Here is a 13,520-nt window from a genome sequence, read left to right on the forward strand (position 1 = left end):
AATTACACAAATCAAGAAATTGTGATTCAGTTACTCGACGACGATATTTATTCTAGTCATTGTGAAATCAGCGGTTAGCTGGGGGATTCGAACCCACAACCTTGTGATTGCAAGTCCTGCAGTCTAACCACTTGACCACGGTGACCTTTCAGAGTTACCCAAGTACATTTCCGGTTTTTATTTTTTAACGTCTTCTTAATTTAGCTCTCCGTGCGCATATCCTGGGGGTTTTTCATGGTTTTTTTTTAGTTGCCCACCAGCGCAGTTTGTTATGTTTGACCGTAGTTGACAGGATTGGGTTGTGTACAAATTAGAATTAAAAAAATACCTTATTTAGTACTACATGTAGTATTTTAAAAATATGTACATTGTATTCTCCTTATATACACAAGGAAAACAAATTTCATGTTTTCATCATGATGATAAATATTTTGAATCTTAATCTTTAAATCTTACTTAAGATGAGTATATACATTCTCATGGTCTTGACCCCAGTTCATAACTTAATGATTCCTGGTTCATGGAGGAGGGTGGCCAAGTTAGACTATCATGGAAATGGAAATGTGACATTCAAAACACCTTTGGTTGACACCTATTGGACTCGAGATGTTTTTATCTTTCTCTCAACTTAACTCTTGCTCATCTCAAATGACCGACATTTATCATTGACGATTGTGAAACTTGATCATCCTAGTTCTTTATTGACACCCGGGAAGGTTTTGTGTGATTAAGTTTCCTTTTGCTAAAGTACTTTCTTTTTCTCAGAGTGACAGGTGTTTTTTGGAAAACCTGAGAATTAAATTCCTTACAGGCATCAATCATGCTAATAGGACATGCCATAGTCTTAAAAGACTATGGCATGTCCTATTAGCATGATTGATGTTGCCTTCATCTATAAGCTTATATCCTCTTCCTGATTTAGAATTCTGTTCCATCACTGTTAAATGTGATACAATCAAAAGGCAGAAATAAGTAACGGAACTCAGTACGCAGTGTTTCAACAGTTTGGGTATTTTTTATTCGGACTAATTCTCAGCTGTTAGTCCAGACAGTCTGTGTCAAAGAATTTAAATCCACAACCCATTATTTGAGGACAACTTGTTGCATTGTATGTTTAAAATGAAAACAAAAAGTTGACTACATAACTCTGAACATGCAAATAATATAAATCTTTTTATGTACATGGTGAAAGCCATTCACTTAGCTCTGTTGCTTCTTGGTTTTTCTAACTACGAAAAGTAATTGACTTTCAGCTTTCAATAACAATAGATACTTTGATAATTATATGTTTTACATGTACCATGAATCAAATTCTTAAAGGTATTATTAGGGATTGGTAAGGATTATATCGTTGTTTAAAGACACTGGACACTATTGGTAATTGTCAAAAGACCAGTCTTCTCACCTGGTGTACCTCAACATATGCGTAAAATAACAAAACTGTGAAAATTTGAGCTCAATTGGTCGTTGAAGTTGCGAGATAATAATGAAAGAAGAAAAACCTTGTTGCATGAAGTTGTGTGCTTTCAGATGCTTGATTTTTAGAAATTCTAAATCTGAGGTATCGAAATCAAATTCGCGTAAAATTGCTTCTTTCTCGAAAACTATGTCACTTCAGAGGGAGCCGTTTCTCACAATGTTTTATACTATCAACCTCTCCCCTTTACTCATTACCAAGTATGGTTTTATGCTAATAATTATTTTGCGTAATTACTAATAGTGTCCAGTGCCTTTAACTTTACTCTGAAAGCTTACTGATTATGAAGTCCATATACTAGCACCATTTTCCCCCATGAAATATTTCCCTCCAAAGTGGGGTCAATATTAAAGAAATATCTAAAAACCTAACAAAATGCAACAGCTGATTTCAGTTGTTGAAACCAAAATTAATGCCATTGGTTTACATGCTGAAAATTGTGCATGGTTTTCACTTTTTTTTCTTCTACGGGCACACACAATGCATTAACCACAGGTTTTTTCAACAGTGTACGTTTATCCGTCAGCTCTATCAATCCAGGGTCGATTTCACAAACAGTAAAGACTAATCTTCGTCCTAACTTAGGATTAGCCATATTTTAAAATCTCCTAGGACTAGTCCTAGGTTAAGACTTGTCCTAACTCTTTGTGAAATAGACCCCCGTATAATACCTTTAATTATGTGTAACTTTAATGCTGAATATTTGGTAGCAGTAACTATCTTTTCTGGGCATGCCCAACAGAAACTGCTGATGTATTTTATTGCACTTTTTAAAGCTGGTGAATTTACAAAACAAGATGGTAAATAATAACACCAACAATAACAACAGCAACAGACCAAAAACAATAAACAACAATATCACAATGAAAATGTCTGACAATGCCTTAAGAAGAACAACCAGCATTTGGAAGCAGAGACCATTTTCTTTGATGAATTTTATAAAATATCTACAAGGTGAACACAAAAATGGGTTTATTCGAACCCAAGAAAAAACCTTCTGTAAAGAAGCATTGACTCTATTTCAGGGGCTAGGGGACTGTCAATAGTCTAAAATAACATGCATCTACTTCATAAATCATAAATAAATTTTCATATTCTAAATCCTAATAGTTCAATTACAAGGTTTAAAAAAACTTTGTCCACCAATTGTAATTTGGACTTAAATTCCCATAATATTAAAATGGTACCAATCAATACGCCACTTCATTAAAGAAGTAACAACAAAATCAATCATTAAATCATCCTAAAAAAAATAATAATAATTTAACGGCAATGAATTTAAAACCAAAATCATTGTTTACAGTATGTCATCAAACAATCTTTCCCCCATTATCTCATTAACCTTATTTTGGCAGCTATGCACAATATTTGACAAGGAACTGTTTCATAAGCCTCAAATGAATTTTACAAAAAATATGACATATCCGAGAAAAGAACACACCTCATGCATCTGTGACCAAGTAACTTGCAGACAGTTAGTTACCCTATCCATAGAGAAAGCGTGTATGCAGAAAATGAGATTTTGAAAAAAAAAAAGACCCCCCCCCCCCCGCCAAAAAAAAGGTGCCAAAGCACACCCATTACAAACAAAAACAACAATAACAACAATAACAACACATTTACAGACTAAGACTGACTTTTGGACTGGAAGCATGTAATGATGAGCCACATCAATATTTAATTGGGCACTGTCGTCAGGCTTGTGGCTGAACATGATGGAATTATGAACTCTAACTGCTGTTCAGACAGGCACTCTAGTGTCGCGCCAAACCAAATGATACGTCTGAAACAGTTATGAGCAACTGGGCGTAATGGTAGTTGAAAGATCGACTGTTGCAGTCATTCGGAACAACTCTGGAGCATGTTGGTTTCAGATGTCCGCCTTGTCATCAGCCGAACCTGATTGTTATATTAAGTTTGTCCGTCTGAAACCAAAAGTTTTTTTGGTCAATCTAAGGTCGCTCCTAATCTTTTTAGTATGGCACCTGTCTGAACCGTGTGTCACCCACTTACTGCATGCGCAGCGCGTGTGCTGGCCATAACTATAGTGAAGGTCAGTGAGCCTGTGGGCGCAGTCATTTGGCTAGAGATCATTATGCCATGTACAGCAACAGGCCCTCAATGATCATGAAGAATGAGCCCCTTTAAAGTCTGCAAGGGTTTCATGAAAACATCTTTTAGGGGTTACAGAAAGAGTGCCTGATAAACCTACAAAATGCTTCCATCAATTAGATCTGGTCACTGTTTCAGACATTCTCATCAGAATGAAAAAACCTTTTGATGGCTCTTACAAATTTTTCTGGACTGGGTTTCCATCATGCTGAGATTCAACTTCCAACACAAACACACTATTTTAAAACCTGTGTAGCCAAATGAAAGTATTACTATTGTAATGGAAGCACTTGGATCCTCATTTCACAATAGTAACAATCATCTTAACAATCTGTTTGTTTTGCTCTGAAAATTTGGGCAGGAAAAACAAAACTTACTGTAGCTTCAGCAATGTTTCTGTTCATAATTCTTAATGACGCGGTATTAGCGAGTACAAAAGTTGTGCACACAAATTATCATGCAGAAAACACACTGTCAAAAATCTGCATTTAAAAAAACAGAACATACCCAAATGAAGATGTAAAAAAAAAGACGGACCATAAATATCCGCAACTATTGACCTTGCAGATTCAGCAATGCTAGGTCAGAATGTTATGCAACATTTTATAAACAATTTCTGCATTGATACTGAAGGACTTCAGGGATGTAAGTACATTGCGCCAAATAAATCTTCATTCACTCACAAAAGCTTATAATTTAGTTTTCTCCAAGTTGGTAGGCGCTTGGTATTATCTGCTAGACGTTAAGTACTTCATGGTCCTTGAGCTGGTCTAGAACCGGGTCTTGTTTGTGGTGTGGAAGGCGTCCCCTGAAAAAAACAAAATAAATTCACCCATTAACGACAATTGTATTCATAATTTAGAAAATGCTTTCCAAGTCTAATAGGCATTACTAACGCCGCACAATTAAAATAATTCACAGGTTGTTAACAAATACTGATATAGGCCCCTAAAGCTGTCATAAAACAATCACAAACAAGTGCAGGCAGTCCGCCGCCAGGTAAAGGAAAAACAAAAACACACATTCTTCAAATGCAGTTTAAAATGGAACAGTTCAACAACACATGCAGACATTGGCAACAAAAAATATACCAGTAGAATCATGAAAATACCAGAACAGTATAATACTTGAACATTCATAATCAAAAAAATACATGAAATAAGTAATTGGCATGAACAAAATACAAAGCTAAAAAAAAAAAAATACCAGTAGATATCAAGAATGTACATGAAATAAGTAATTGACATGAACAAAAGACACAGCTAAAAATGATAAATGCAGTAAAAAGCATCAAGTCAAAGGAACATTTTTGTTTTTCAGCGCTCTGTTTACATTCCGATGCAGGAAAAATGTAAAGCTGCATATACTAGGCTAGACGCTTCACATAGTACATTCAGTTAGAAAATGTGACAGGCCCAGTAGTAGCCTCTAATAATGATTCATGACATCGACACAATGAAATGGAACCAAAAATTTCTAGACACGCGATCTAGATCAAGTACTTTTGTACCTCGGAGCACCATGAATGAATTTATTGCCATAACCCGTAATACGGGTACTTGTGGTAATAAAAAAATAGTGGAAACCTAATTTTTTTGGGGGGTGTGTATGTTATCAGTGAGACAACAGTTGAGAAGTAGGGAGAGTTATCAACCCATTCAGATATGAATCAGTACATTCAGATGTTAAGAGTAGAAAATCTTATTATCATAATTATTGTTTGTGTTTTTTACTGGATCAAACAATTTCGATGGCTTTTATTCAATGTGTTTGATTGATTATATTCATCTTTTTACTTGTACTGTACATGTATCTTTATTGTTTTATGATCATACTTTATGGATTTTTGTGGTTAAAATTTTTTGTTGTCGTAAAGCGCCTGGGAGCATTTTTAATGGATTTGGCGCTATATAAATGTTTATTATTATTATTATTATTATTATTATTAAAATCGTGGTGTAAAAACTGTTTTCGATGACAACCTGTACATATCGATGCATCAGTTTTTTTCTTTTCTACCATGCAAGTTACTGTAAACTTAAAAAGACAGGCAGACTAAAACAGTCTTTTCAGTTGTTGATTACTCATGACAACGTGACCTTGTACTCATTTTGTAAGATAAGGTTTACACAATTTTTTTTATATCCTCAAAAAGATTTCACCAACAGCTGAAAAAAACATTCACTCCAGACCAGGGGTCAATTTCAAAAAGAGTTAGAACTAGTCCTAGGAGATATTAAAAACATAAGACTAGTCCCAAGATAAGGCTTGTCTTATCTCTTTTTTCTTAAATTGTGAAATCCACTCCTCGAATTTCTTCTTTAAAAATGTTGAAAGAGCAAGGCCTTTTTTAGTTTGCAAAGGGCACTTCCATGTGAAAATCTTAAAGTCAATGGGAAACTTTTGAAGGGCACCAAGGCAAAGACCAGGGACAATGGAGGCCATGGCCCGAGTGTTATTCCAGGCCTGTAACCAGGAGTGTCCTAAAATGTTGCAGTTTTGGACTCACCTCTAGCGGAGTTGATGTTCTTCTTTGGGGTCCAGTGGGAGTCCCAAATGGAGGGCCACTCGGTGGGAATCTTCCAGAGGGTGAAGGACCTGTTTGGGGCGGAAAGGGACCACGGCTGTTGGGTCGGATACCTGGTTAGGATAAAAGATTTTTGCAGATGAGTCAAAAGCATCAAGGAAGTTTATAACAACTCAATGAATGGTTTCATTTGTATACTGTTGGGGAGGAATAACCATTCATATTTCCTGCAAATATATTTCTCACTGGTATATTTATTACAAACACATTCAAATTAAAACAGGTGTCCCAAATGCCAAAATTGATTCAATGTAATAAAAGAGTTTAAAAATGCATTGAAATATTAGTTACAAAAATCAAATAAACCCAAGAGCCAAATGTGAATGTGATGTCACTGAACTGTTCTCGCTGCAAATTTTTCGCAGGAGTTGAGCATAGGGCAACCCTTCCGAATACTTGTTGCAAATTTGTGACGTCAAAATTCATATCATTTTCACATTCACATTCGCTGGAAGTATGAACCAAGCTGTTTTCAGAGCGAAATATTTCTCTATTATGTAACAGATTGACATAGTTACATTCATTATCAACACACATGACATATTGTAAAAGCGGGTCTTTGAAAGTAATTGAGTGCTACTGGCATAAGGGTATTTGTTGGTTGCGATTATAGACTGATGCAATTGGGAGCTTTAAACTGAAACCATGCACTACGTAATATATTAAAGAATGTCTATCTGATTCATCAAACATACTTACCAGGATTTTGGGGTCCTGGTGCAGGTCCAGGTCTACCAATAGGGGGAGGAGGTTCCCTTCTATCCATGGGCGGGGGCCCCATATCATTCGGAAATGGCCCTGGACCATGCATTGGACCACCAGGTGGAGGAGGGCCCATTGGCCCAAAGTCCATTCCTGGGGGTGGAGGTCCGTACCCACGAGGCGGTCCAAACTCATGGTCGCCCATCGGTGGCCCAAAGTCCCGGTCATCTGGTACGGGGCCTCGATGGTCAAAATCATCCGGATGAGGGGGAAAGTCTCTTGGTGGGAATGGATGCCTCATAGGAGGGGGTGGTCCGTTAAATGGGGGCGGACCGTGGGGACCAAAGTCCATATCAGGAGGTGGGGGACCGTGCGGGTCAAATCCAAAATCAGGAGGGGGTCCGTCCGGGCTGTAGTCCCTCATATCATGGGGGTAGTCATCCATGTCATGCATAGGGGGACCTCTGGAGTGACGCCCAGGAGGGGGTAACCTCCCCATTGGGGGGTAGTCCATATCACGGCGCATGTGAGGAGGGGGAGGTCCATCGTCAGGGAATGTGGGTGGGCCGGAGTCCCTGCCGGATCTTGATGAACGTCGATAGTCGTTGTCTACTGGGGGTGATGGGGGATGGTCTCCAGGGTATATGGGACGCCCTGGGGACAAGGCTCGGGATTGATCTAGGCGTGGTGGTGAAGGGGTATCGGCTAGAAGGCTGTTTCTGCTGGGTGCTCCTATAACACAAATATAAGATATTAATCGTTTAGTTTTTATTAAACTATGCGTTGAATCCCATGAGAATCTCATTTTTAAAGAGATCAAAACTATATCTTAATCAAAATAATCCAAAGGAAATAATACATTTTATATTAAAACAGACCTCTTAATTTGTTTATAAATAATCAAAACTGTAACTTATAATTATTATTAGTGAGCAGACACAGGAAGTAGGCTAAGCCATTCCTGAGCTATATAGTGCAAACCGTACCCAAATCGGCAAAGAAAATCAGCACAAAGTAATCTCTGTTAATAACATTTGAAGGGACCCTTTAACAGATGCATTGTGCAGCATAAAGTTTGGTTGAATGCAAATAAATGGAAACCATGACACAGGCCTGGAATTTCATCTTTGAGAGGGCAAGTCCATTTTGCAAAGGGAAGAAAATATTGCTTAACAGATTTCTGCTATGCAGAAATAAACAAGATACCGGTCACAAATTGTACTTTTGACAAGATAGTTTTGCTGGTAACCTTGTTCTGGTTAAGTGTAGTTTTTGTTATGCTCAGCTACTGTTTGTGTGGTGGTACCTTAGCATTCTCAGAGTACTATTTCTATGAATCAACTTCATGGGTTCAGCTTCCCATTGCATTTGCATGGATTAAGATAAACAGGGCTCAATTTCATAGAGCTGCTTATAAGCAGACAATGTTGCTCAACAAATTTCTGCAATGCAGAAATGCCCAGGATACCAGTCACAAATTGAACATTTGAAATGGTAGTTCGGCTGGTAACCTCATTATGTTAAGCATAATTATGCAGTGCTTAGCTGCCTTTTGTGCTTAAGCAGCTCCATGAGATTGGGCCCAGGTCTTTAGCAGTGTTTGACATACCTAGCTTAGTAGGCGGCGGAGACCCATCACCTGTACATCAATGATAATTAGTGACCAATAAGCACCCATAGATTAAATACAAAATGTTAGATATCAGTGCAGACTGCAGTTAAGTTTGCAGTTATCAGACTAATTGTTAATGAGAAAAAGCATCGAACTGGAGTGGTCTACGGAATAAATGTAATAGACTTTGCCCATTAATTATGCAAATTGCACATTGCGACAATGCACTGACGCCAGTGACTAGAATAAATGAGGGAACATCAAAGCATTTCTGTGTGGCAGCCCAGTGCACAACTATACAACGTTTGCCAACCAAAAGTGTCTATGAGCATGCATGAATGTTATGAGCACATTCCAAGGGGAAAGCATTTCAACGAATGATTGTGTTGTCTGTTATTTTAACCAAGGAAACAATAATACATCTAGGTTTTAAAAGAGAAAGCACGGCTCTGAATGAATATGTGAGGCTGTAGAAAATATTCCATTTTTGAAAATGAAACATTATTGATCACTACAATTTGCTGAAATCATGTTGAGCACCATAAACTGAGAACTTCCCTAACCCTGGTTAATATTCTACAAGAAACTAGCAATTAAAAACAGCAGCAGTAAATAATTAGTTAATAGCTGAACATAATAAGCAATTGAGATCCATAGGTTGAAGTGCTCTTAATTTCCAATGTTGTACCTTCCACATCTATATTGTATTTAAAAACTACTCTACACCTACACAAAAAGGAATTAAAATGGTGATAGACTTACGTCCAGATGGGGATGGTTTGAACAACGGAGCTGCTTCTGTTTTTGCTCGTCGTCCTTCAAGCTCTGTCAGCCTGAGTAACAATAACATCAAAATCAATTATTACAAATGTGTTCATTTTGATCCACAAACATGACAGTTAAGTTCAATTTGATTCTTACGTTATTCAACCTATTCGTTTCAAGTAATAAACCACAAGGGAAAGTGACTGGGCATATATAAACCAATTATGGGTTGAACAAAATAAAATTGACTAGAGTGTGATTTGGACATGCAACTTCTCGGTTTAAATGAAGGTGCTCTACCAACACAGCTATCTAGCCAATATCATGTTCAATTTCCTGATGTAAAATATATGTACAATAAATAACATTTTACCACAAACAAGTATACTAATTTTGCAACTACAAACAAGGGATTGTTAAATATAATCATGTTTCTCACACATACACAATAATAAATACAAGAAATGGTAATAAACAACATAGCTTATACTGAATTACCTAAACAAAATTAGTTATTTGCACAAGAGTATACAAATGTGGATGACTTAAAAAATACAATTTATTGTCAATACAACAAAATATAAAAGATTAACAATCAGAAGATGCAAACTATACATGGAAGATAGCATAGAAGAAAAATCACAACAAAAATAAGGCATTTCCAACTGTCTATCAATGGCGCCCACTTGGGTTAGCTCTCATATTGGAACCACACACAAAATACGTGTGTAACACTGCATTCCAAATGGTGCAAACATTGCTCAGTATCTTGTAATTTGGTTTAAACTCATCCAACTATTGAACACAAGTAGAAAATGTTGTCACAAATCAGACAAGACAATTATTTGAGATAAGTAGTAACTGACCTGTGCCTAAGATTGGCAGCCTCTCGTTTAGCTTCTTGTAATTCCCTCTCAGCATTACGAACAGACATCTACAAATCGAAAAAAAAAAAACCACGATAAATATAAAAAGTTAAAGACTTCATGCCGGCTGCATCCTCAGAAACTGCACCTTCCTCTCTCAGCTAGTCCTGAATGCCCTTTGGCCTACCTGCCCTCTGTCCCTTCCAAATCCCTTATAACTCACATTCTGTGAATTCATTTAAAACTTCATCTTCTTCCTAAATCAAGCTTTCCCTTCAGCATATTTGCCCCAAATAAACGCCAAATTGTTTCCTTCTCCACCTTCCTTCCATGTATTCATTATGGACACTGCACACTATTGGTAACTGTCAAAGACCAGTCTTCTCACTTGGTGTATCCCAACATATGCACAAAATAACAAACCTGTGAAAATTTGAGCTCAAAAGGTCATCGAAGTTGCAAGAGAATAACAAAAGAAAAACACCTTTGTTGCACAAATTAGTGTGCTTTTAGATGCTTGGTTTCGAGACCTCAAATTCTAAACTTGTGGTCTCGAAATCAAATTCATGGAAAATTACTTCTTTCTCGAAAACTACGTCACTTCAGAGGGAGCCGTTTCTCACAATGTTTTATACTATCAACCTCTCCCAATTACTTATTACCAGTTAAGGTTTTATGCTAATAATTATTTTGAGTAATTACCAATAGTGTCCACTGCCTGTAAGACAACCCTTTGCTCTAACCGACAAACATCTTGTACTTACCCAGCTATCATGAGCTTTCTTCTCATGGGCAGCAACCTGTTAGGAAATAAGAATACAACCATCAGACTAAATGCAATTTAAATTTCACATCATACTTTGTGAGAACAAGACATAACAACAACAGACTATTGTGGTTCAGACCTACACAGACAATAACATTGTCCATAAATTGTAATAACTGTTTCATTTTCTTACTTGATTTCTGTAATTCCTCTCAGCCTTCACCAATTCCTCCTTCAAATCTTTGATCTGTGTCCTGTAAACAAATAACACAAACTATATTTAAAACCTACCAAGTGGTGAATAGATCTCTAACAAAACAACATTAGCAAAGTAACATAATTACAGGAGAATCAATTAAACTTTGTTAACATTGTTTAAGGACGGGTGATAAGGCAGGCAGAAGAAATCTCTCTTAACCTGAGCATCAGACTTTGAGCTTCCACAATCAGGCAACAAAAGGGTCTGAATCTAGGATGCAATTCTAAGGAGATAGGTTGTAGTGATGTGACGTGGTGCATGGGTCAACTAAATGGTCTGTCATAACTGAAGCTGTACCCACCTGTAGTTGGTGACTTCCACTTCAGCAGTAGCCGCTTTCTCATCAGCGTTCTCTAGCTTGGAGTCACTGTGAAGACGTAGTGCCTCTTCACGACCAAGCTTCCTAAAAAACAAGTATTATACACATCAATTTCACAACCTGTGACAACACAGAGGTCTCAAGGACAGGACAAGTGTTCACTTATGAAAACAGTCTTTAAGTTTTTGTTTTAAATGAACTTAAAACCACTGAATGTTTGAGGCCTAATAAATTGTGCCATATTTTTCCACATTTAAAAAAAAACAATTCCAGGGGTTATGAGCAAGCAGAGGGAAAAAATGGCACGGCAAGAGCCATCAACCCTGAAAACGAAGTTGTGATCAAGTAGGATTTGAAACTTTGCACGGTGGAAGTATAAAACAGAGGTTTGCGTTAAAACACAGTTTGAATATCTCTTTTATTGAGAAGTGTTGACTCTGAAATCAACTGGTGGTCAAAGACTAAACGCTTCAATCAGTATGCTCTGATCGTCTTCAGGAGAAAGGTTGTGCCTGACAATACTGACCTCTGCAAGTCAACCTCTTTGTTCTTGAAGTACTCAGTCATGACATCTAGTTTGGTCAGGGCTTCATCTAGGCTGCTCTTAGCCTTCTTGTAACTGGCCTTGGCTGTGTCAACCTCCTGCTGCTGGGCCCCAACTTTGGCTGCAAGTGAATGAATGAGACACCCCAGGATTACTCTAGAGAGAAGGCATTCATCCAATCATGTAAAGCCAAACATTTGCATGTCAAGAATCAATGGTGTTTAAGAGGCCAACAGCTGTGACTTGGTCTCCCAATTCAGCCCAAAACAGCAGGCCTCGAACAAACCCACGGCACCCACAGCAATTGCTGTGATGCCCTGTGCTTTTGCTGTGGAGCCCTTTGCAAAGTTCCAATACAAATTGAAGGAAATTGCTGTGCCCCTTCAAGAACGAAATTCAAATCCTGATAATGGTCACAGAATAAATTTATAGGTTTTTAAGGTTATAGGTTTTTAAACTACATTGGCATCAACAATCAATCGTTAAACAAAATGACAAATCAGTGCATATAATAACAGTCACAGTCCTGCTGGAATGGAGAAACATTTCAACATCTTTCTTCTTACCTTCCAGTTCTCGTCTGCCTTTGACTTCAGCCTCATACTTTGCCTCCAGCTCAGTCTTCTCTCCTTCAACAAGGGATAATTTGGCGCTCACCTAAAACCAAGAATCAAACACCATGAACTAATTTTTCAGCCAGCTTGGTTTACTTATCAATGTATTTTAAGCAACCCGACTGGTGCTAGAAGTATGTACAGCTACATGAGTTGTTGAAAATGAAACTTTTTGTGAAACTCGTGAAGCAGGGAAAAGCTTAAGAGACCCCCTGCAGTTGTTATGTTTTTCACGTGTAAGTTAATCAAATTTCAAACTAAGTCAAAACAGTCAACTGATATCAATCACCCGATCTACAAAGCCTCAATTGTTTTATTTTGCAGCCATCTTGATTTACTTCTCAATGTATCTTAAGAACCCAATTCACGTTGGCAGTGTGTACAGCTGCATAAGTTGTTGAAAATATATTTTTGTGACACTACAATGTTTATGTGTACATGGATACTTACTCTGGTTACATCCATAAGCTGCTGAACTTTGCCCTCTTTATCATTCCCTGCACACACAAAAAACGCAAATACAGATGAACCAAATGGTAGAGACAATCACAGAGTCTAATACTGTTTTAATAATTTTATGGATCACAGCCAGTATTCATAAGCAAGTATGTTGATGCAAACATAGAGCAAAATCTTGGTAATTTGTTAAATTGCCAGACGTAGCTGGTTCTTGACCTTTGACCCATGACCTTACCTAGTTCATCATCATCAGCATCGAGTCCTTTCAGCTGGAGTAGACAATCCTTCAATACCTGAAAATAGGCAAATCAAACCATATTAATTCATATCGATTTACTTCATAAAAGACAACAATAAAGAACAAGAGAAAAGGTAACTGCTTAGCGTAAAATTATGAATAGAATGTGGTAGAAAAGAGGTCAAATATCTATTGGTTCT

General features: G+C 37.4%; 1 protein-coding gene across 3 annotated transcripts in view; it reads right to left on the minus strand.

The window, feature by feature from the left end:
- Nucleotides 1-995: 995 nt before the first annotated feature.
- The window catches only part of LOC139953340 (uncharacterized), a 42,250-nt gene continuing 29,725 nt past the window's right edge, over nt 996-13,520 (minus strand). For all 3 annotated transcript variants that reach the window (XM_071952966.1, XM_071952908.1, XM_071952875.1), the window contains 13 exons: nt 13,318-13,375; nt 13,074-13,120; nt 12,576-12,666; nt 11,992-12,130; nt 11,448-11,549; nt 11,081-11,141; nt 10,886-10,921; nt 10,122-10,189; nt 9,253-9,323; nt 8,488-8,517; nt 6,876-7,610; nt 6,099-6,229; nt 996-4,397 (listed from right to left, as the gene is read on the minus strand). In XM_071952966.1, the coding sequence (XP_071809067.1) occupies nt 4,341-4,397; nt 6,099-6,229; nt 6,876-7,610; nt 8,488-8,517; nt 9,253-9,323; nt 10,122-10,189; nt 10,886-10,921; nt 11,081-11,141; nt 11,448-11,549; nt 11,992-12,130; nt 12,576-12,666; nt 13,074-13,120; nt 13,318-13,375 (1,626 nt within the window). In that variant the 3' untranslated portion in view covers nt 996-4,340. The remainder of the gene's footprint in view (nt 4,398-6,098; nt 6,230-6,875; nt 7,611-8,487; nt 8,518-9,252; nt 9,324-10,121; nt 10,190-10,885; nt 10,922-11,080; nt 11,142-11,447; nt 11,550-11,991; nt 12,131-12,575; nt 12,667-13,073; nt 13,121-13,317; nt 13,376-13,520) is intronic.

This window comes from Asterias amurensis, chromosome 1, assembly GCF_032118995.1.
Source record: "Asterias amurensis chromosome 1, ASM3211899v1".
In the NCBI taxonomy this organism is placed as follows: Eukaryota; Metazoa; Echinodermata; class Asteroidea; order Forcipulatida; family Asteriidae; genus Asterias; species Asterias amurensis.